This window comes from Pelophylax lessonae, assembly GCF_965119305.1.
Source record: "Pelophylax lessonae genome assembly, chromosome: 7".
NCBI lineage: Eukaryota > Metazoa > Chordata > Amphibia > Anura > Ranidae > Pelophylax > Pelophylax lessonae.
Genome location: NC_138774.1, coordinates 95,406,638 through 95,430,183, shown reverse-complemented (window position 1 = coordinate 95,430,183; position 23,546 = coordinate 95,406,638). Strand labels below are relative to the sequence as shown.

General features: G+C 47.7%; 1 protein-coding gene across 1 annotated transcript in view; it reads right to left on the bottom strand.

Annotated features, from left to right (window-relative positions):
* The window catches only part of MSH5 (mutS homolog 5), a 257,259-nt gene that overhangs the window by 187,993 nt on the left and 45,720 nt on the right, over positions 1-23,546 (bottom strand). The window contains exon 4 of the mRNA XM_082264441.1: positions 14,664-14,785. Coding sequence (XP_082120567.1) covers positions 14,664-14,785 — 122 coding nt within the window. The remainder of the gene's footprint in view (positions 1-14,663; positions 14,786-23,546) is intronic.

Here is a 23,546-nt window from a genome sequence, read left to right as displayed (position 1 = left end):
CAGCGGTATGTCCTCAGTGTGCCACTGTCACGTTAAGAGTGCAAGCGTGGGTCCAGTGCGGGCAGTGTGGTTATCTGCTGCTCCAGGCAGAAAAGAGCGAGGGCCGACCCAAAATGTTACGCGTTACGTGGAAGTTAGGCCTCACTCAGGAGGTGAACGGGACTGAATCCAAGTTCCTCCGCAGAGGCGGGAGGGGCAAATTGCGTCTGATGATGCAGCTAGAGGCCATGCGAGTCCTCAGTGGGCCTTAAATGTGTGTAAGGGGGACTCTGTCACAAAGCTCCCTTGGGAGGGGATCTATGCCAGCACCGGTGACCGGAGGATGTCTCTACTCCAGCAGTAATGGCAGGATCTGGCTCTATTAGTATTTGGCAGCCTGAAAAGCCTGCAGCTACTCAAGCCTCACCCACCAGTACTAGTGGTGAGGAAGAAACAGGCCTTGTACCCATCGGGTCCCCATCCTTTCAATTTAAATATTGATCAATAGAAGAGGGGAGTGATGATTGGGGTTCAGTGGATCAGACAGAGTGGGACTGGGGGTCCGAAGTTGGGAGCAGCTCCCCAGGTCCTGATGTGGCAGTGACTGTTGACAAGAAGGCCATAGAGAGGGGGGACCTATCTCAGAAACTGGGGTTCTGTGACACTTACGTTGAGAGGATTCCAGACCTCACCCCTCCAGGAAACATTGCTAGAGCAAGGGATCAGAACGCAGCATACGAGAACATGATACAGAGAGTGTCAACTCCATTTTCTCCTCCTGGGAGAGGTAACAGGAGGACTCTTCCCCGGCTGTCCCAAATGCAGAGGTGGCTACAGAAAAAGGTGGCACTAGAATACGGATACGATGCTGCTACGAGAAGTGATGCTGCTCATTGAAAACTGTAGAGATTTCTGGTGCAATGAAATGATTTGGGATTTCCTGTTTGTCCCTAAGCCATATAGGGACTCTCCTGAGGAGAAGTTGAAAGAGAAATTCAACAGTGTGAAAGCTCAGTGGAACTTTGGGCGCTCCATTTATATTGACAGAGTGGAGGTCCTCCGCCCGGATGGATCAGGTCAGGCCTGGTCCATCAGATGTCAAGGATGAGCAAGGTACCTATGTCCAGGCTCCCCACCCTGATTATTATATTTAAGTGAAGAAAGTGATTAATCTGAAAAATTTCAAGAGGTGTTGGCTGGCTGGCCATCACAACTGACCAAGGAACTGTGAAAAGAAAATATAACGTTAAGTTTACAAGTTTGTTGAAAGTGTTCAATTTTCAATGCAGACCCCTTGGGCCATCGGGTCAGGGTCTCTGTGGATTAAAAATTCTGTGTGGGAAACCTTCCACAGTTTAGACAAGGGGGAAGATATTGTTTGTCGCAGATGCAAGTGGATCCAGGAACTCTGGTGGGGGGTGTCCTAAAGGACCCCTGTGTTACTTCCTGTACTCAGCAGGACTGCAGGTCATCTAGGCTGCAATGGCTTGTCCTGCTTCCTATAGGAAGTACTTTGAGAGACAGCAAGAGGGTGCTGTGTCTCACTTCACCAAAGGACTCTGCTTAGTTAGCCAGTGTCAGGGTACGGACTCTTTACCGGCAAGGAGTGGACCCCGGCGAGTCAATACACTGGTCAGCAGAGGTAGTCAGGGAAGGGAGTGGAAAGGTCACCCTTAAAGTCAAAGGAGGGTCTTTCCACTCAACTGTCCAGACAGTTAGTCTTGTATTTTTAAAAGTTGTATGCAGTTGACTAACTTTTGCTTCCATTTTCTCTACAAATGGGATCATCTTAGAGAGACAGTCAGATAGGAGATGTATATTGTGATGTTTGGAATCCCCACCAAGCGAGTTCGTTTGGTGGGGGGTGCATCGTTTCTCATGCACCTTTAAAATGTGTATATTTGTACAGCAGAGTATGTAAAGCTACATTTTTTCACAGTAATTTGTTTGTACATTCGTTTTTCCATTCTCCCCTTTTCCAGGTTTGTGGGATACTCCTGAGTTTTTGGCCAGTGTTTTGATAGAAGGTGACTGCCTCAGAGTCAGAGGGACCTGACTCAGTTTGGTGTGATGTGGATGTAGCACCCTACAAGGTAGGTGCCAGGTAAAATATAGTGGGCCTTGGCTACCTAAAAGCAGGGCCATGATTTTAAGCTGGGCTCTCATGTTAGCCCCCAGGTGTGGCTGCTGAGAGGAGAGTCTCCCCACTGGCTCCATGAGAGGATTCTCATTGGGTAGTGGAGGAAACCTAATCAGAGGCACATTCAGGCCTGTATCTGCCCCAGAAGGCAGATTCTGCCGCAGAGGATTCTGGGAGTGGGTATAAGTTTGAAGGGAGCACATGACGCAGCGTCTTTGGCGGGAAGCAGAGTCCAAGGAGGGAGAGTACAGCTGTCTCTCCTCCTGTCAAAAGGATCAGGTGTCTCGGGTGGTTTGCCTGAGAATCCAGAGAAAGAGAGCTGAGCTGCAGAGAGGATCCGGTGTGCCAAGAGCCAGCAGAGAGAGAGGGGTTCAGTTCCAGGAAAACATTCCAAGTTCGTGAGTACTGTGAACTACCCCTAGGGGGTCTGCCCAACTTAAAGGGTACCACTCCGGTGAAGGTCCCTGGGATCTAGAAGCTAGCTAGCGGTAAAGGGGGTGCCTAGTGAGAGGACTCTGAAGTGTCAGAGGGGGTGCCTAGTGAGAGGACCCTGAAGTGTAAGAGGGGGTGCCTAGTGAGAGGACCCTGAAGTGTCAGAAGGGGTGCCTAGTGAGAGGACCCTGAAGTGTCAGAGGGGGTGCCTAGTGAGAGGACCCTGAAAGTGTAATGGGGGCGCCAGCAGTTGGGCCCTGAAGAGTTAAGTGTACAGCGTGCAGTGTACAGTGTTGAGAGTTGCAGCAGCACAAGCAGTTACAAGGAGCTCATTCAGTAAAGGGCTGAAGGGAGCTATTCATTGGACTTTTGAGCTAAAAAGAGTGTCAGGAGTCAAGTGTCACTACAGTCCTGGATCTTCTGAGATAACCAGAGTGTTAAAGTCGAAGTTCTAGCACAGTTCAGCAAAACAGTATCTCCAAGCGCCAGGAAGCATTGGTTGGCATTCAGCTGGCGTCAAAACAGCGCCAACAGGCATTTTTCTATCAAGTGTCCCAGTTAAAGCTAGTTGAGCCAGAGGAGTTACCCACTCATTCCCTTCTCCCATCCCCATTGCAAAATAAACAAAACAAACCAAAGATGCCGGAATGGTCATCGTCTCCAATCTCACACTTGGGTATGCAACTTAAATGTGTTGGAAGTGTTACCGGTAACAATGGCAGACCCATATCAGGCTCACTGCCTGGAAATATTGCTACATTACCTTTTTTTTTTTGGTACGATTTCTCAGTTTAATATTTTTATATGTTTTCTATATTTTTTTATTGTGATATAAAATATGGGTTTATGAGATTTGCAAATCATTGCATTCTGTTTTTATGTAGATTTTACACAGCATCCCAACTTTTTGGGAATTGTGGTTGTACTAGCAGATTTAATACACTAATTGAAGCCAAACCCCAGCTCACACTACAGTTACAGCAACAGTTTTTTCTTTTTGAGGTAAAGGTTTTGCATTAATAAATAAATGCTGATCATTGTAAACACCGGTGTCAGTGTTAATTGGTTTGTTGCAACACTCTTAACTGATACATTTGCAGGAGATCTTGTTCTGTTGAACAACAACAAACTTTTTGGGCAAATCACCTGGTGAAAATAAAAGAAGAAAGACTAAAAAAAATGAATGCAACCATCTCATCTAAGAATTGGTAAGCTGCAAAATAATAAAAGTATTTTTTGGGGTTTAATACCATTTTAAGTTACATAGAGGAAAAGACAGTTTAATAGAAACAAATTATGTCACACTCCACTTCTCAAGGGTAATCCATGCCAAGCCACAGTGATGCCTGGATTTTTTCCAATCAATTCATTCAAATCCGTTCAGGTGGTGATAAGCCTAGAAGCTGATTATTAACCTACATAAACCATCCTGACAGCAAAGACAGATATTCTTACACAGAGCTGACCATAAAGTTGTATTGTTTCCTTACAATAATGCATGTGTTATATTTTCTTTGCAAATAAGCTTGTCTTGCTAAAAACAATTGCAAAAGCCATAAAGATTATTTTAAAACAGTGGGAGTATCACTGAGTAAATATATTTCTACACAGCTAGTTACATTATGAAAGCTGCCCTGTTACTAACTTAAGCCGGCCATACAAGGATTGAAATTCAGCCAGTTGACTGATCGACTTCTGTAAAACTGCCTTCTCAGATTTTCTGCATTCCGCATTCAATTCCCACTGCAGACTATAGCCTGCAGCACTGATCAGTGTAATTTTACAACAGCACAGCTGAGAGGATTCCCCTATCCACCTTAAATGTGTGGATGGGGGAATATGGTCCGTTTTTTTCATTCAACCTACTGGTTAAATGGGAAAAACGAACGCATTTATGCTGCGCACCCTTGGAATCCAATTAGACTGCCACCAACACTCCGCCCGCTGATGGAACACTGTGAGGGCTCTTTCACACAGGCGGACCGTTCAGATCCGCCTGTCCGTTTTTTTGGCGGATCTGAACGGTCCCCCCATGCATCCCTATGTGGCATCGGATGTCAGCGGAGACATGTCCGCTGACATCCGATCCGTCAAATATGGACGGATGGAAACCCTATTTTCCATCCGTCCAGCGGATGGGATCGGATGAGAATGGACCGACGGACCGTTCCCATCTGATTTCCCCATAGAGATGCATGGGGAACTGACAGCTGTGTCTCCGCACACAGCGCCGAGACACAGCTGTCATCCTCCTGTTCAGCGAGGGATAGGCGTATTGATCCCCCGCTGAGATAAACGGAGTCCGTCCGACGGATGGAGTGTGTGAAAGGGGCCTAAGTCTTCTCCTTTCATTTTCTCTATTTTCAACTGGACTACGGGGTTCCTACTGTTTAAAAGGAGCCCACGAAAACTGTATAGAGCGCATATGCCATTTTCAGCATCAAACATCTGGAAGAGTGGCTTGATGCGGTGACAAAGTTTCATGTCTGTGTCTCCTTCCATGTTAGGCCTTGAACTTTTGGTACGCCACTCATATATCTGATTAAAAATATGTTAGACTGTTCTATTCCAGGACAGGTATTTATTTCTGTTAAAGCATGAATTACCTTGAATTTCCCCTAGCGTTTGGTGATAAAACAATAACTAACAATATTCCTGCAGTTTACAGTTTCATATAACGAAAAGAATATTGATAATGCAGACACATGTCTATGAAAGCCTATCCACGGCTGACATGCTTTGAGAAGGTAATCCTGTCTATGTATGAACGGTCTAAAATATTTTGGATAAGGTAGCTGTTCATTCCATTTGTTTCCATTCCTTTGTTTTGTTGCTGTTGTATTACTGTAACTATAAAGTATCTCACACCTCACATTTTTGTAAATATTTTATTATAGCTTTTAATGCGACAACACTGAAGAAATGACACTTTGCTACAATGTAAAGTAGTGAATGTACAGCTTGTATAAAAATGTACATTTGCTGCCCCCTCAAAATAACTCAACACACAGCCATTAATGTCTAAACTGCTGGCAACAAAAGTGAATACACCACTATGTGCAAATATCGAAATTGGGCCCAAAGTGTCAATATTTTGTGTAGCCACCATTATTTTCCAGCACTGCCTCTTGGGCATGGAGTTCATCAGACTTCACAGGTTACCACTGGAGTCCTCTTCCACTCCTCCATGACGACATCACAGAGCTGGTGGATGTTAGAGACCTTGCGCTCTTCCACCTTCTATTTGAGGATGCCCCACAGATGCTTAATAGGGTTTAGGTCTGGAGACATGCTTGGCCAGTCCATCAACTTTACCCTCAGCTTCTTTAACCACTTTACCACCGGAGGATTTTGCTGTCTTCCGTCCAGGCCACTTTTTGCGATTCGGCGCTCTGCGACTTTAACTGACAATTGCGCGGTCGAGCGACGCCGCACCCAAACGAAATTTACGTCCTTTTTTTCCCATAAACAGAGCTTTCTTTTGGTGGTATTTGATCACCTGTGCGATTTTTACTTTTTGCGCTATAAACAAAAAAAGAGCGTTTATTTTGAAAAAATAACAATATTTTTCAAATTTTTTTATATGAAATTCCCCCCAAAAAAAATGTAAAAATCAAATTTTTTTAAAATTGTTGGCCAATTTGTTTTATGCTACCTATGTTTAGTAAAAAAAAAAAATCGCAATAAGCGTATTTTGATTGGTTTGCGCAAAAGTTATTGCGTTTACTAACTAAGGGAAAGATTGTCATTTTTGGTGTTTTTTTTTTAACGCGTAATGGCGGTGATCTGCGATTTTTTTTGCGGGACTGTGACATTGCGGCGGACAGATCGGACCCTTGACTGACATTTTTGACACTTTTGGGGGTACCAGTGACATTTCTACAGTAATCAGTGCTATATATATGCACTGTTACTGTAAAAATGACACTGGCAGGGAAGGGGTTAATTTTATTGGAGAGGGAGGGGTTAATGTATGCCTGGTGCTTACTGACGTGTGGGGGGGAGGTGACTGTGTGACAGATGGACAGATCGGATGTCCAGCTATGCTGAACACTCCGATCTGTCACTCCCTGTCACTATGGAGATCCGCCCGCTGTGTTTACACAGGCGGGCGGATCTCCAGACTCGATCCCCGACGATCGGGGCAGAGCAGCGGCAATCGCCGCTGCTCCTCCCCTGGCCCGACTCCCGCTGTGAATGAACACAGCGGGAGCGAACCTCCGGCGGCGCGCGAGCGCTGCCCACAAGGGGCAGGGTCCAGCGACGTAGGTCTACATCGCTGGACGGGATCGTGGCACTTTGCCGCAGTAGCCTCCATGTGAGCGGGGCTAAAGTGGTTAACAAAGCAGTGGTCCTCTTGGAGGTGTGTTTGGGGTTGTTATGTTGGAATACTGCCCTGCGGCACAGTCTCCAAACAGAGGGGATCATGCTCTGCTTTCAGTATGTCACAGTACATGTTGACATTCATGGTTCCCTCAATGACCTGTAGCTACCCAGTGCTGGCAGTACTCAGGCAGCCCCAGACCATGACACTCCCACCAACATGCTTGACTGTAGGCAAGACATACTTGTCTTTGTACTCCTCACCTGGTTGCCGTCACACATACTTGACACCATCTGAACCAAATAAGTTTATCTTGGTCTCATCAGACCACAGGCCATGGTTCCAGGAATCCATGTCCTTAGTCTGCTTGTCTTTAGCAAACTGTTTGCCGCCTGTTTTCTTGTGCATCATCTTTAGAGGAGGCTTCCTTCTGGGACGACAACCATGCTGACCCATTTGATGCAGTGTGCGGCATGTGGTCTGAGCACTGACAGGCTGACCCCCCACCCCTTCAACCTCTGCAACAATGCTGGCAGTACTCATATATCTATTTCCCAAAGACAACCTCTGGTTATGACACTGAGCACATGCACTGTTCTGAGTGGAACCTGTCCTGTTAAACCGCTGTATGGTCTTGGCCACAGTGCTGCTGCAGTTAGGTTTCAGAGCCTTGGCTATCTTCTTATAGCCTAGGCCATCTTTATGTAGAGCAACAATTCTTTTTTTCAGATCCTCAGAGTTCTTTGCCATGAGGTGCCATGTTGAACTTCCAGTGACCAGTATGAGAGAGTGGGAGCGATAACACCAAATTTAACACACCTGCACCTCATTCACACCTGAGACCTTGTAAAACTAACGATTTACATGACTCCGGGGAGGGAATATGGCTAACTGGGCCCAATTTGGACATTTTCACTTAGAGGTATACTCACTTTTGTTGCCAGTGGTTTAGACATTAATGGCTATGTGTTGAGTTATTTTGAGGGGACAGCAAAATTACACTGTTATACAAGCTCTACTTTACATTGTAGCAAAGTGTCATTTCTTTAGTGTTGTCACATAAAAAGATATAATAAAACATTTACAAAAATGTGAGGGGTGTACTCACTTTTGTGAGATACTGTATATAACTGTGCAGGAAGAGGGTCTAAGGACTTATTCACTTGTGTGTACGATTCATATTCCCTGTGCAAAGGCTCATCTTCAGCCACCCAGGATTCACAGGTGTTATGTAGAAGCAGCCTATTGAAATCAATGACTCAACTTGCATCACAAAGTGCACATCCGTGTGGGTGTCATGCACAAATCAGGGCGCAGAAAGACTGCGGTCTGATCTGAACATTGGACCCACATGCGTGTACTCTCTAGGAGGGGTGTAGAAGTCCATGCAGCTGGCTGCCTGTCATTGATTTCAACAGGCTGCTCGTATGAACACTTGTGAAACCTGGGAGGCTGAAGACGACCCTTTGCACAGGCATACGGATTGGTACACCCATATGAATGAGGCCACAATACGTTTGCTTTTAAAGTTGAACTACAGGCAAGTGGCTAAATGCACATTTGGAATACTGATCTATAAACTGTTTTACCTGTGGATTTGGTTTACAGGCACCAAGTGGTTCACTGGTTTTAGAGGCACCATAAACCTGCTGCTCAGATGACATACCAAATTTATAGCATAGTGATCCCTTGTTCAACACTAAGGCAAGGTTCACATCTATCCATGCTCTTGTTTTCGTCCTTTTTTTTATTATGGTTTTTAACTTACATGCTATGCACATTTTCATGCATTTGACCTTTTTGGATTCAGTGTATTTTTGAGTGAAACTGCATGCACTGTTCTGTGTGAATTAACCAACATTCACTGATTAGCTTTAGGGATCTTTTGCACAATGCATAAAGTTGTGGCTGTTATGTAAACAGGGTAATAATAAAGGTAAAAAGCAAATATTCTTAGCTAAGAGTATTTTCTTAAAACATTCCTAAAATATGTTGCATCCAGTACTGCTTATTCGACAGAGAAATCCATACAATGACATGTACAATAGCTTACACATTTTAATTACATTGGATTAGACAACATTGCATTCACCAAATGAATGTTGTCGAATTACCACTGGAAGACAGCCTAAATATCAGAAAAACTTCATTTTGTCTTACCCTAAAATTATTTTCTCTGATGTTCATTGACGGACACAGCTTCATATCTTCATTTGACAGATGGGTTATGCTGGACTTCCCAGGAGTAGGAGGACACTAGGCAGAAAAGGGTTAACAAAAGTTAACAAAGCTTAACTACGCCTATGGGGCAGTCCCAGGTGGTATACTTCCACTTCCTGCTTTAGGATCTCAGTTTTGTAACAAGCACTGTCAGAAGAATACATAACCAAACTCCACAGAGGGGTGGGTGCTGTGTCCATCAATGGACATCAGAGAAAAGGATTTTACGGTAAGACAAAAATCTAGTTTTCTCTTTTGCTCATTGACGGACACAGCTTCATATCTTCATTTGACAGATGGGACGTCCCAAAGCAGTATCAGCATGAGAGGTGGGAAAAAAAAACGCAATAAACACATTCCCAACAAGGGCTAAACTTAGCCAACCAGGTAAACCAAGAGCTCAACCAGGAACAACTGGAGCTCTCCTGACAAAAAAATACACCCTCAAAGAGGACTAATCCTCTCCAACAGTGGGCTGAAAACCCTTGCGGCCAAAGGAAGCATCCGCAGATGACAACATATCCACCTTATAAAATCTTTTGAAAATGTGCGCGGACGACCAGGTGGCCGCCTTGCAAACCTGCACCACTGATGCCTGATGACGGAAGGCCCAAGAGGCACTAAGCACCCATGTAAAATGCACCTTAACAGGGAAAGGAGGATCCTGACCCTTAATAGAATAGGCCTGCACCACCATCTGCCTAATCCATCTGGAAATGGTCGCAGCAGACACGGCCAGCCCCTTACAGAGTCCATCAGTAAGGACAAATAGGGAATCCAATTTTCAGGACGACTGTCGCCGCCAGGTACACCCCGATTGCCCGAGCCACGTCTAAAAAAAAAGAATGTAAGGCAATCTCTTTAGAGTGCGTAGGCTTAGGACACAAGAAAGGTAAAACAATGCCTTTATTTAAATAGAAACCAAAGATGACTTTAGGAAGGAACAACTAGCAGGGCCGAAGCACCACTTTATCTCGTGGAACCACCAAGTAAGGTGAACGACAAGACAAGCTGCCAGCTCTGACACCCTACGTTCAGAAGAAAAAGCCACCAAGAAGGCTACCTTCTGGGACAATGTAAGCAGAGGAATCTTGCGTATATTTTTCAACAGCGTTTACTGAAGAACCGACAGCACCAAGTTGAGTTCCCACGAGGGAAATGGAGAATGCACTGGATGATCCGAATTGCGGTGCGACTTGCGCTGTGAGAATCTTGAGAGGGGAATTCCACGCCAAAATGGGAAAAAAACGGCGTGGGGGTACCCCCAGGTTCCAAACCAGGCCCTTTGGGTCTGGTATGGATTTTGAGGGTAGCCCCACGCCGAAAAAATGGCATGGCGTCCCCCCGAAATCCATACCAGACCCTTATCCGAGCATGCAGCCCAGCAGGCCAGGAAAGGGGAGGGGACGAGTTAGCGGCCCCACCCCCCTGGACCATACCAGGCCACACTCCCTCAACAAAGCGGAGGGGAGAAGACCAGAGCGGAGGGGAGAAGACCAGAGTGGAGAAGACTGGATGAAGATTACACTGCCTTTTATGGGGTGAATGGGTAGGGGTACAATGCACCCCATAGCCATTCACATAGGGAGGGGGTCCGGTATCTGGGAGGTCGGGAAGAGGCCCTTGTCCTCATCAACATGGGGGCAAGGTGCTTTGGGGGTGCAGAGCCCCCCCTGCCCCAAAGCACCCACCCCCCCATGTTGAGGGCATGTGGCCTGGTATGGGGCTTCTTGCTCGTCCCCTCCCCTTTCCTGGCCTGCCGGGCTGCATGCTCGAATAAGGGTCTGGTATGGATTTTTTTCAGCGTAGGGGCTACCCTCAAAATCCATACCAGACTCGAAGGACCTGGTTTGGAACCTGGGGGGGGGGGGGCCTCACGCCGGTTTCTTTACCATTTTGTCGTGGAGTTCCCCCTCAAGATTCTCACAGCGCAAGTCGCACCACAAGTCGGATCATCCTGATCCAACTTGGGATGCGCCTTCCATTCAAATCAATAGGCTCCCATAGGGAACCATTGATTTTGAATGGAAAAAAAAAAAACGTATAACGTGGCTTAATGCTGTATAAGCAAAGTTATTCAGCCTTTAGCAGCGTCAGATGTTTTTACAGCTTGATGCTGCAGCTCCAGAACGCACTGGTCCTGGGGTTTTTTTTTCCAGCTATTAAACGCCTATGCCACTTGGAGATCCTAAAAGCTCTATGTGTGTATGAGGCCATAGAATAACATGGATGGGCATTTTGCAGCTGCAAAAAAAAAAAAAAAACGTCTGACACTGCTAACAGCAGCTGCAAAATTGCCCTGTGTGCATGGGGCCTAAGGGAGACATCACAGACGAACTGCAACCCCTGGACCAACTAGTCCACTAGCTCTGCAAAGGAATCTGTTCCCCCTTTGGATCCTGGCGCAAAAGATTTACCCACTCGGGAAAGTCAGGGACACCATGCTATAGTGAATACCGGCCTAAGGACCGAACCGGCCACAGTAAACATGTGGCGGACTAAAGTCTCGGCTCTCCTGTCAAAAGGATCTTTTAAAACCAGAGACTCCTCCACTGGAATTAGGATGGATTTATTCAGCCTGGAGACCTGAGAGTCCACCACAGGTGGGACTGGCCACGTATTCCTCAAGGGACACTGTCCATCGAAACGCTTAGGCACCGCCATATTGCGTTTAGAACAACTCCAATGACTCGTGACAATTTTGTCAGAGTAGGCGGGAAAAAGAAAATACCTTTGCCGCTTTAGAGGATCTGCGGGCCCCGAGGGGACTGGTGCCTCTGACACAGTAGCAACCGCATCCCCCATGTTTTAAAGTTTTCTGCACTGATCCAATCAGTGTACCCACCAGCGCCTTTGCATGCACATGTGCAGTAAGTGTTTGAACGTAGACCCAGTAGAGTCGCTATATGCTAAGCTCACCCTGAGAACATAACGAGCGGGGAAGGTTGCTGACCACAGTCCCGCAAGGAGATGTCCGCTAAAGGTCCACAAAAGGACCTCCTATTAGACCTAAGGATCCCCTCCATAGAGGACATAATAGGACATAGCCCCCTAGAGGGGGAAGAGGGGGCCCGCCATGAAGCAGACGCACAGGCAGAGTACCCTCACCCACACAATAATGGCTGCTTCACTTTGCTAAAAAATGCAGTGCCCACAGGGCTCCTCCTGGTCCCAGGGGGGCACCAGCAGCTCGAACAGCCTGGTCAAGAGCTCGGACAGCTTGGTCAGCAGCTCGGACAGCCAGCCACGAGTAGGCCGCAAAGCCACCGCCTAAATTTGGGGCCCGATCTGGCCGCATGAGTCACGAGTCCGCTGGCAGCTCTGTTAGCTGCTGTTACATCAGCAGCTTGAAAAGCTTGGTTAGGAGCTCGGACAGCTTGGTCAGTCGTTTGGGCAGCCAATTCCGTGTCAGCGAGAGTAGGTCGCAAGGCAAAGGACTCAATTTTTGGCCTGATCCAGCCCCGTGAGGCACGCATCCATCTGCAGTACTGTCCACTATATCAGGAGCTCTGACAACTTAGTCACTTGGACAGCTTGTCAGGCACTTCGACAGCCATGAGTAGGCCGCAAAGCCGCAGCCTCAATTTTTAGCCCGATCCGGCCTCGTGAGGCACGCATCGGTCGGCAGTACCGTCCGCTGTATCAGCAGCTTGGTCAGGTACTTGGACAGCCATGAGTAGGCCGCAAAGCCGCGGCCTAAATTTTTGTCCCGATCCGGCCACGTGAAGCGCAGACCCACGGATGATGAAACATCCGCTCCCCCCCCAGCCCAATAACCACCACAGGGAGCCCAAAGGACATCCCTGCCCCAGTCACTAACCCCCAGGGGGCCAGGAACCCGCTCAAAGACCCCTGTGTGCAATCTGGACAACCCGGCCAGCAGCAACCACGTCCACCCCCCCTACTGGAGCAAGTGGCAAAGCCAGCTCCTACCTCACCCAGGGAGATGGAGGGGGGGTATGTTGGGGTCAAAAGACCATTATGACTGTTAGAGGGGCTGGGGGGAATGGAAGGGAACCCAGGGGTCCGACCATCCCAGGGAGGGGCCCACGTCACCCTGAGGGACCACAAAGGGAGAGGGGTGACACTACTTAGCTAACTTTTGTTAACCCTTTTACTCCTAGTGTCCTACCCCTAGGAAATGCAGCATAACCCAGCTGTCAAATGAAGATATGAAGCGGTGTCTGTCTATGAATGAAAGAGAAATATTGTGTGTATATCTTGTGATGATAAATAAATATATATTCAAGATAGGAGGTCTTGAGGACCTGAGAAACGCGAAATGCATTGTGGTCTTCTGTAAACCGGAAATCGAGAGAGCCAGCGACCCCAGTTCCGCTTTGTCTGGAATGCACGCCACCGCTGCCACGCCACCAGAGGCTGTGCGTGAGACACTGTCTAGGACAGAACACCTAGAGTGTCATCTCCACAGATCCCAATTTGCAAACAGCGCTTCTACCCAGTGCCAGGCTAGGCACTTCACATTGTAAGCAGCCAATTGTTACTTTTATTTTATTTCTCTAATAAAAAAAACGGAATTACACTATTTTTTTGGCTTCCCCACCATTTCTTTTTACATACATCTGATGCCTGAGACCACTATCCTGATCCTGATCCACCCTAGAAAATCAACTACTTACCTGAAGTGGACAAGTTTGGTGGAGGATTGATACATCCTTTAAAGGGATCAAAGGCGATTTAGGTCCTTGCGACCTAAAGCGATCTGTTAAGAAGCAAAAATTGCCTACTTTTACCAAGAGCACAAAATTGGAGCACAAAAGCACTTTGAAGATTCTATTTATTTATTTATTTTTCTATCACAGACTATTTCACCAGTTGCACTAATAATTTTATATATTAAGGATTTTACTGTCATATGCGATTTTATGCAAATCCAGTAATTTAATTATTTATATTTTATCACCGTTGTCAAATTTATGATTTAAATCATCACCTAAGTCACAATATATATTACTACAGTGCGTATATTATTTGGTATATTTTATCATTTTATTAGGTATCATAAACTATTTATACATTGGTTATACATTTTTGATACAGATACTATTTATATCACTTATCTTGAATATGTATTTATTTATCATCACAAGATATACACACAAGCCCACTATATTACCAGCGCTCATTTTTTTCATTAGTTTTAACATTTGTTGTTTTTTTGGTATTTTACCATAAAATAAAAAAGAGCAGCAGGTATCCCACATCCTACATGGGGCAAGACATGAAAACTAGGTGCCTTCACCCTGATAAATATGTATTTATTGTAGCTGTTTGCCTGGAGCTTTAAAGTACATTTCATGTTATTTTTTTAAATAATAAACTCAATTTAGGGTCTTTATTGTTTGCCAGATGTTCTACTAAATTCATGTGGCACTGTCAGGCTGGGACCCGTGTAATGGAAATGTGGGTCAGAAGACGTGGCAATTTTACTCATTAAAAATATGCATGCCTATAATCTGCAACAGATTTATAGCAAAACACATCTGGATAAAATTGTGATCTTCATGCAGTGCACATCTGGCAGTAGTAACATTTCTTACTTCTCACCATAAGAGGGCAGTCAAAGGGAATGATAGAGGAGAGATGTATAATCTTTTCGGGCTCAGTGAGGTTAGAAGGCAGCATTGAGAAATTTGTTGTGAGGATCCGTTGCTTACAGATAGGCAGAGCTGTGGATGATACAGACAGGAATTCATGATCAGTATTGTCCCAATCCTGAAGAGCAATTCAGTGTCCTCCCTCATATACTACAACATTACAGGGCAGGGGTACGGTCATTAGGAGGGAACAACAGACATATTGGTGCAAGAGGATCTATGACCCACAAGAGTCAGGTTTCATGTTTTTTTTTTATGGTTAATTACATTACCCTTTAGCTTTATCCCAGTGTTATTATATGAACTATGTGGCTTAAAGCGGAGTTCCACCCTGAAAAAAAATTTTCACCGTCCGCTTGCTTTAGTTTACCTGAAAAAGAATTGGATAATTTAAATTTTATTGTTTTGTTTCACTTACCTTCTTTTTAATGAAAATATACTTACCTTCCTTCCTCTTCCTCCCTCTGCGGCCACAGCCCGCGCCGTCACCTCCTCCCTGCATTGACTCCTGGGAGATGAGCGTCATCGATCCCAGGAGTCAATCCCTGCTGAACAGCTTCTGGGCATGCCCAGAAGCTGTGCAGGGATGACGTGCCTGCACCGGGAGTGACCAGCAGGGCATTCTGGGATTCCGATGCCACCGGAGAGAACGCTCCGGCTTCAGCTGCCCACACCTGAGATGGCAGCGCTGGACAAGACATTTTCAAGGTAAGTATTTCTTCTAAAGGTAAGTGAAACAGGGGACAGTTCAGAGGCTATCGTTGCTTAAATCCACTAGCCCCGACTGTCCCGGGGGTATTTTTATCTAAAAAATAATTTTCTAGGGTGGAATTCCGCTTAAAATTGGCTCAAAAGTTTTTTTTACCTTAATGGATGCCTCCTGCCCAGGCCCCTGTATACTTACCTGAGCCAGAATGTAAACTCGTCGATCCAGCACTGTACACAAGAGCAGCACTGGCTCAGAGGCAGCAGGAGCTAATGTCAATCACAGCCAGTGAGGACGAAACAGAGGGCGGGGCAAGCCGCACTGTGTGGGTGTCAATTGACACACAGAGCATAGCTCGGGAGCAAGCCTGCTTGATAGTCCCAATAGCAAGCAGCTTGTTACGAAGGCACACAGCAGGGGGGAGGAGCCAGGAGCACCGCGAGGGGAACAGAGAAGAAGAAGAGGGTTAGGGCTGTTCTGTGCAAAGCCATTGTGCAGAGCACATAAGTATAACATGTTTGTTATTAAAAAGGAAACCTTTATATTTACATTAAAGTGGAACTAAACCTACTGTTGACCCTCCTGCCCACCCACATCATTGCTGCTACCATAGAAGTATTACGAAGTCCCCTCACACACTTGCCTGTTGGCTGGGCCAGGCTCCCTGGCAGCCTGCTATTTCTAAGCCTGAGCTGTAAAAGTTAAGGCAGAGGCACTAAATAGAAGCCAATTAGAAGGGGACAGAGGAGGTGAACTTTTATAATGGGCTTTGGTTTACCTCTCCCCTACCAAAAAAAAAAAAAGTGACTTAATACATTTTTTTTATTCCTTAAATTCTGTCCAGTCATGTTGTGTCACAGAATATTCTCAATTATGTCAGTGGGAGGTCCTTAAAATATAAATAAAGGCATAAAGGGGAGAGATATTAGAACCACTGTGAGTTTGTATTGCTGTCTGGGTCCTCGTTAGGGAGATTAACCCTCTCTATTTGTCCTGTTTACCATTATCATTAAACGTGAAAGTAAAAGAGAAAGTAAAAGAAAATCCCATATTTTTGGTTGTCCCCAGGAGAGTAATAGAGGCAGCAGCGGCGGCGGCCCCCCCCCCCCCCCCCCAAATAAAGAAGAAGAAAAAAAAGATTAAAAAAAAAAAAATTGTCCATTTTCACCCACTAGGGGCGCCAGACCTAGTGATGGGTGGGGTTTTTGACCCCACGTGAGCCGAACAGAGGCGCCGATTGGCGGCCTTCTAGGGGTCATCGGGGCGCAGAGCAACACTCCCCACTTTACTGGACTCCTGGCTGTGATTGGTCCAGACTCCAGCCTGGACCAATCACAGGAGGACATCCCGCCAGCGCAGACTAGAGGAGACGGAGAGCCGCGTGAGGACTGGTGAGGAGTCAGGACTGAGGAGCCGCCCGATTCCGAATCTTCGCAGTCTCGCTGCAGAAGATGAGCGAGCACACCTCCTGTCCTGACGCGAGGTGACCTGACAGTGACACGGCACCTGAGGCTGACCTGAACTCGGACCGTCCGGAGGACTGTCACGCGGAACGTTCGTCTCCAGTCCGACGGTAAGAGAAGGCACCGGGACCGGGTTCGGGAGTGGCGGGTGGGAGGTGCATGCACTGACAGGAAGCTGGGGGGGACGATCCGCCTGTGCAGGCAAAGAGCAGATGTCTTCCTCTCTTTCTGCACCAGTGACAGGCTCTTCAGTCAGTCCTATCAAGGTAGGACTGCAGGGAAAGTGCCAGTGTTCCTGTCCCAAAGCTGCCACTGGAGCTTAGAGCTGCTGCTGTTCAACCTAAAAAGACGCTGCACTAGAAGCCTTCCCCATTCTGTAGTGTGTTTCCTTTGTGCTGCTGAAATGCAGGAGAGGAGTGGAATTCCTGCCTAAATATAACTACTCTCAAAATGTCCCCTCCACTCTCTTCTTCATCCAGCTCCTGTCTGGTCATCTGATCCCACAGCTCCAAATATCTTCTATCACTGAGTGGCCAGCTGCAGGGGAGAGGAGAGAGTGCCAACAACAGCTTGGCTATGGGAGCCTAAAGGGGATGTCATAGCTCCTGGAATTCCTAGCAGTTGTCGAGTGCTCCATGTCACAGGGGAGCTGTAGCTGTGGGATCATGTGACCAGAGCAGACTGGATTGAAAAAAGGGAAGTAAACAGGCCTTTTTTCCATAGGATAAGTAGCAGGAGGGGGCATTTTTAGCAATAGTTGTGGTTAGGCACGAATACCACTTTAATCATGGAGGCTGATTAATTGCAATTACTAATACTGCAGGATGTAGCACTGCACAGATACAGCTGCATGTCAAAGTTTAAAAGCTGCACAGGAGCTGCTGCATGGCTCTGAAAACACACTGTCTGCTTCTGCACAGCTGTCATATTTTGGCATGTAGGTGTGTCTGTGCTAGGAGGTGGAAAGAGGTGCAGATGTTAGGAGGTGGTCTGGGAGGGTCAGAGATGGGCATGGCCTGGGGGGGCTTGTGAGTTCCTGCACCTTTTTCCTGAGAAAAAAAAAGCCTTAGCTAGCATTAATCCCTGAACTTATTGTTTAAGGTTTTTTCGTTATTAATGCTGACATTCAGATTTACATTTTTTTCTTGTGATCACAAAACTGTAAAATGTGTATTACTGTAGTATGTGTACAGTGACGGCATCAAAATCTTAATTTATGGCCAGGCCCCTAACCCCCTATTATTGGGATATATATATATACTGAGAGACACCTTAATATGGGATGTACTGAGAGTGGGAGACCCCCTATTATGGATATACTGGGAGACCCTCTATTTTATTTCATGGGTTCTTTCAGTATATCCCAGAATAGAGGTCTCTCAGTATATATCCCATATGTAGGGGGGTCCCTCTCAGTCAGTGTATCCCATAATAGGGTGTCTCTCACAATATATCCCATAATAGGGCCCCTGCTCCCTATTATGGGATATACTAGTACTGAGAGAGCCCTTAATATGTGATATATTGGGAGAATTTGTTCATGCAAGCGAAATACAGGAGACAAAATGGGTGGAGTCTGTAAGGGGTGGTGCTTCTGAGAAGTGGGAGGGGTCAAAATGGAAGGGCAGGGTCTGGCGCCCCACCATCTTAAAACTTCACCAGCCGCCACTGAATAGAGGGGAAATCTTGCAATAGGGACACTAGTTCTAGTGACCTGGGGGTCCCCAAGAGATTCTTTTAATTTTTGCAGGGATTTCCTCTCACTTCCTATCTGGCTATGAGACAGGAAGTGAAGGGAAATCTCTCCATTGGGACAAAGAAGGCAGGTGTTATAACCAAAATGGTTATATCCAAAATGAAAAAAAAAAAAAAAGAAGATGTGTGAGACTTGTTCAGTGCAGCGCTACTGTGAGCCCAGGGTTACATGATAACACCATGACAAAGGGTGTGTCCATGATAGCCCAGGTTTACAGGAAGTCATTTAAAGTGATAATAAATCCTACATAAGCCCACTGAAGTGACTGGCCTCAGGTGATACACATTAATGAAGTAAACCCTCCTCAATAATATTATTATACAGGATTTATAGAGCGCCAACAGTTTTCCCAGCGCTTTACAACATTATGAACCTGTTTATTGGCAGCCCTATGATAAAACTGATTTTTGTAAAATCTTACCGTAAAATTCCTTTCTCTGAGTCCTCTGACAGTCGCCGCCCACTCATTCAGTCTTCACCAATGGGTATTGACCTCTTATCCATAGGAGCAAGCTAGGCATAAGACTTGTTAAAAACAAAGTAATTTACATAGACGCACCTATGGGGGCTGTCCCACTGGTCCAATACCCCCCTGCTATCAGCCATCCAAACTCAGTTTGGTAGCAAGCAGTTAAAGTCCAAAAGAACCCCAATAGAGGGTTGGCGACTGTCAGAGGACTCAGAGAAAGGAATTTTACGGTAAGATTTTACAAAAATTCAGTTTTCTCTTATGTCCTCTGACAGTCACCGCCCACTCATTCAGTCTTCACCATTGGGATGTCCCAAAGCAGTGTAGACATGTGGGGTGGGAAACGTAACCGTCACAAAGGCAACGCAGCACCCAAGTCAGAGAAAGGAACCTTACTTGAACAGAAAGGTAAATCCTCTGGTTAACAAAAAAAGGCTCAACTGGAGCAACAACCCAGGAAAGCAAAGAAACAAGGGGAAAAAACAACCCCAACAGCCAGGGACCCGCAAAACCAGGGTCCACTTAAGGCACTGCCGCACAGAGAACTTTGCGGCCAAAGGAGGCATCAGCTGATGCCAGAACATCAAGTTTGTAAAATTTGGAAAAGGTGTGCACTAACGAACAAGTCGCAGCCTTGCACACCTGGACCACCGAAGCCTGATGCCGGAAGGCCCAGGACGCACTCACCGCTCTGGTAGAGTGCGCCTTGACAGGGAAGTGAATAGGCCTATACAATCGTCTGACTGATCCATTTAGAAATGGTTGCCGCAGACGCAGCCATACCCTTCCGAGGTCCCTCAGGAAGGACAAAAAGAGAATTTGACTTCCTAAAGGTTTCAGTGGACGACAGGTAAACCCTGATCGCCCGGACAACATCCAAGGAATGTAAAGCAAACGCCTTAGGATGCTTAGGATTCGCACAGAGCGAAGGCAAAACAATGTTCTCATTAAGCTGAAAATCAGAAACCACCTTAGGAAGGAAGGACTGGTTAGGTCGCAAGACCACCTTGTCCCTATGAACCACCAGGTAAGGGGAGCGGCAGGACAAGGCCGCCAATTCCGACACTCTGTGCGCAGAGGTGATTGCCACTAGAAAGGCAACCTTTTGCGACAGCAGAGGCAAAGAAATCTCCCTGATGTTTTCAAAGGGAGGACGATGTAAAACAGACAGAACCAAGTTCAAGTCCCAAGGAGGTAAGGGCGCCCTCCGAGGAGGGGCCAGATGACGCACACCTTGAACAAAGGTACGAATCAAAGATTTAGACACCAAGGGGCGTTGGAAAAGGACAGCCAGTCAAGATATCTGCCCCTTAATCGTGGTCAGCGCCAGGCGCTGGTCCACACCAGTTTGCAGGAAGGCTAACACCCTCGCCACTGAGAAGGAGCGAGGAGAGACGCCCCTGGATTCACACCAGGCAAAATAAGCCTTCCAGGTATGGTAATAGATCTTACCGGACGAGGCCTTCCTAGCCTTGAGCAGAGTAGGGATGACCTCCGATGAGAGACCCCTGTCTCTCAGGACCTGGCTTTCAACAGGCATGCCGTTAAAGCCAGTGACTGTAAAGCAGGATGGAATATCGGTCCCTGAGACAGTAGATCGTCTCGAACCGGTAGCCGCCATGGAGGCTCGACGGCCAGTTGAATGATGTCTGTGTACCAGGACCGGCGCGGCCAGTCCAGGGCCACCAGAATCACCAACTTCGGTTCCGAGACCAACCTGTGAAGGAATCTGGACAACAACTGAATCGGAGGAAAGGCATATATCAGATGATACCGGTGCCAAGGCACCACCAGCGCATCCGAGGCGTCCGCCAGGGGATCGCGCGTTCTTGCCACGAACCTTCCCACCTTGTTGTTTAGCCGGGATATGAACAGATCCAAATCTGGGGATCCCCATCTCGCACACAGCATTTGAAACACCTCCGGGTGCAAGGACGATTCCCCCTGGTCCATGGTCTGGCGGCTCAGATAATCGGCCTGCCAATTCTCCGCACCCGAAATGTGAACTGCTGAAATCGCCGGGGCATGGGTCTCGGCCCAAGACAAAATGCTGGTCACTTCCTGGGCCGCCCGGGCACTCCTGGTGCCCCCTTGGTGATTGATGTAAGCCACCGCAGTGGCATTGTCCGTCTGCACCCGCACGGGGTCGGCCCCGAAGACAATCCGACCAATGGAGCAGGCACGGCCTGATCGCTCTCAATTCCAAGATGTTTATCGACAGGGAGGATTCCTCCACTGACCAAGTGCCCTGGGCAGACAGGGTGCCCAGAACGCCACCCCAGCCTGACAGGCTGGCATCCGTGGTAATCACCGTCCACAGCAGCGGCCGGAAGGACTTACCCTCCGCTACGGCCGGAGACTGGAGCCACCACAGAAGATCCACTCTGGTTTGGCGACTCAAAGACACCCTCAAAGACACCCTCAAGGCCAAGGACTGAGGGAGCCTGTCCCATCTTGCCAGTATCTCCGCTTGGAGAGATCGCGTGTGAAACTGCGCAAACGGTATCGCCTCGAAGGCTGACACCATCAACCCCAGGGACCGCATAAGGGTCCTGAGCGATGAGGACTCATTGTCCCTGAGGGACCTGTCCTCGTCCTGCAGGGTCCGGAGCTTGTCCTCCGGCAGAAAAACCTTCGCTTGGGCGGAGTTCAGGACCAAACCCAAATAGGGGAGCCGAACCGAAGGAGTCAAAGTCGACTTCTGAGGGTTTATGGTCCACCCGAACTCCTGGAGCGTCTGAACCGTAGTGGACAGATCGTTCAGCAGGCTCTGACTGGCACTGGATCTTAACAGGAGATCGTCCAGATATCCCAGGATCACAATGCCCCATGCCTGTAACAGGGCCAAAACAGGAGCCAACACTTTGGTAAACACCCTTGGAGCCGAAGCGAGACTGAAAGGTAACGCCACAAACTGATAATGTTCCTCCTCTATTGCGAATCGGAGGTACCTCTGATGACCCTTGAATATGGGGGATGTGCAAATACGCATCCTTGAGGTCGATAGAGGCCAGGAAATCTCCCGGGCTCAAGGAGGCCACCACCGAGCGGAGCGATTCCATGCGGAATTTTTGAACGCGCACGAAGCGGTTCAGAGCTTTCAAGTCCAGAATTGGACGCACCTTGCCCTCCTTTCTGGGAACAGTGAATAGATTCGAGTATAACCCCCGAAATCTGTCCCGATGTGGCACCGGGACGATCACCCCCTGGGCGAGAAGATCCTGAACCGCCCGATGAAGATCTTGCAACTGATCTGGGGTCAAATGAAGATTTGAGGGAAAGAATCTGTCCGCTGGTCGCGAAAGGAATTCGATCTTGTATCCTGATCGAATGATTTCCTGAACCCACCTGTTCGGAATCCGGAGCAGCCAAGGTTCTAGAAAACCGCGCAGACGTCCCCCCACCCCTGGAATGGGTGAGGGCGTCCCTTCAGGCAGAGGCGGACTGGGCTGCCGCTCCAGCCTGGGTGGTCTTTGGCTTGCCCGCCCAGGGCTTCCTCTGGCCACCGTGGCCCTTGAAGGGTTTCCCCTTTTCGTGCGTTTTGAAGGCACAAAAGGACCCCTGGTTCGGTTTAAAGGAAGGGCCCCGCTTGCCGCGGAAGAACTTACCCTTAGGATTCTGGGGTAGCAGAGTGCTTTTGCCCCCAGTGACTCCTTTAACCAATTCGTCCAGGGATTCCCCAAAAAGACGAATCCCCGCATAAGGGATGTCGGACACCGTTTTTCTGGAAGTCTGGTCAGCCGACCAGCTCTTCAGCCAAATCAGGCGACGGTTAAGTACCGCGATACCAGACAAGCGCGCCGCCAATGGGGCCTCATCCAGGGCCGCATTACACAGATACATAACCGCTTGATGAATCTGGTCATCGAGGGGCAGAGTCAGCCACGAGGGTGCGCCTGAGCACCTTGGTCCAATCAGCCACAGCCTGAGACACCATGACGGAGGCAAAAATAGGTTTCAGCATGGAACCCGCCACCATATAGGCATGGCGGGCAAGGGATTCCAGCCTCCTATCTGTAGGGTCCCTAAACACCGGAGAATCCTCGGTGGGTACCAGAGTGGCCTTGTTCAATCTGGACACAATGTGATCCACTTTAGGAGCCACAGACCAGCGCGAATCCGTAGGAGACGCAAAGGGGTAATGGAGGTGAAACCGTTTTGGCACCACAAAATTGCGCTTCAAATTGCGCCATTGTTCATTCACTGTCTCGTGAAACTCAACAGGGCAAGGAAACACCTGCGCCGGCTTTCGGGATCTGCGGGTACCGAAAGAGGACCACTTGCCCGGAGGATTGGGCTCATCCTCTAGATGTAGTGTATCTTTCACAGCAGTAATCAGCGCAGACATAGCAGCGCGTTCCTCGGCCTTTCCAGGGGGGGAATCATCCCCCTCCTCGTCCTCCGCCTCCCCTTCAGACTGGGAGGAATGAGACCAAATC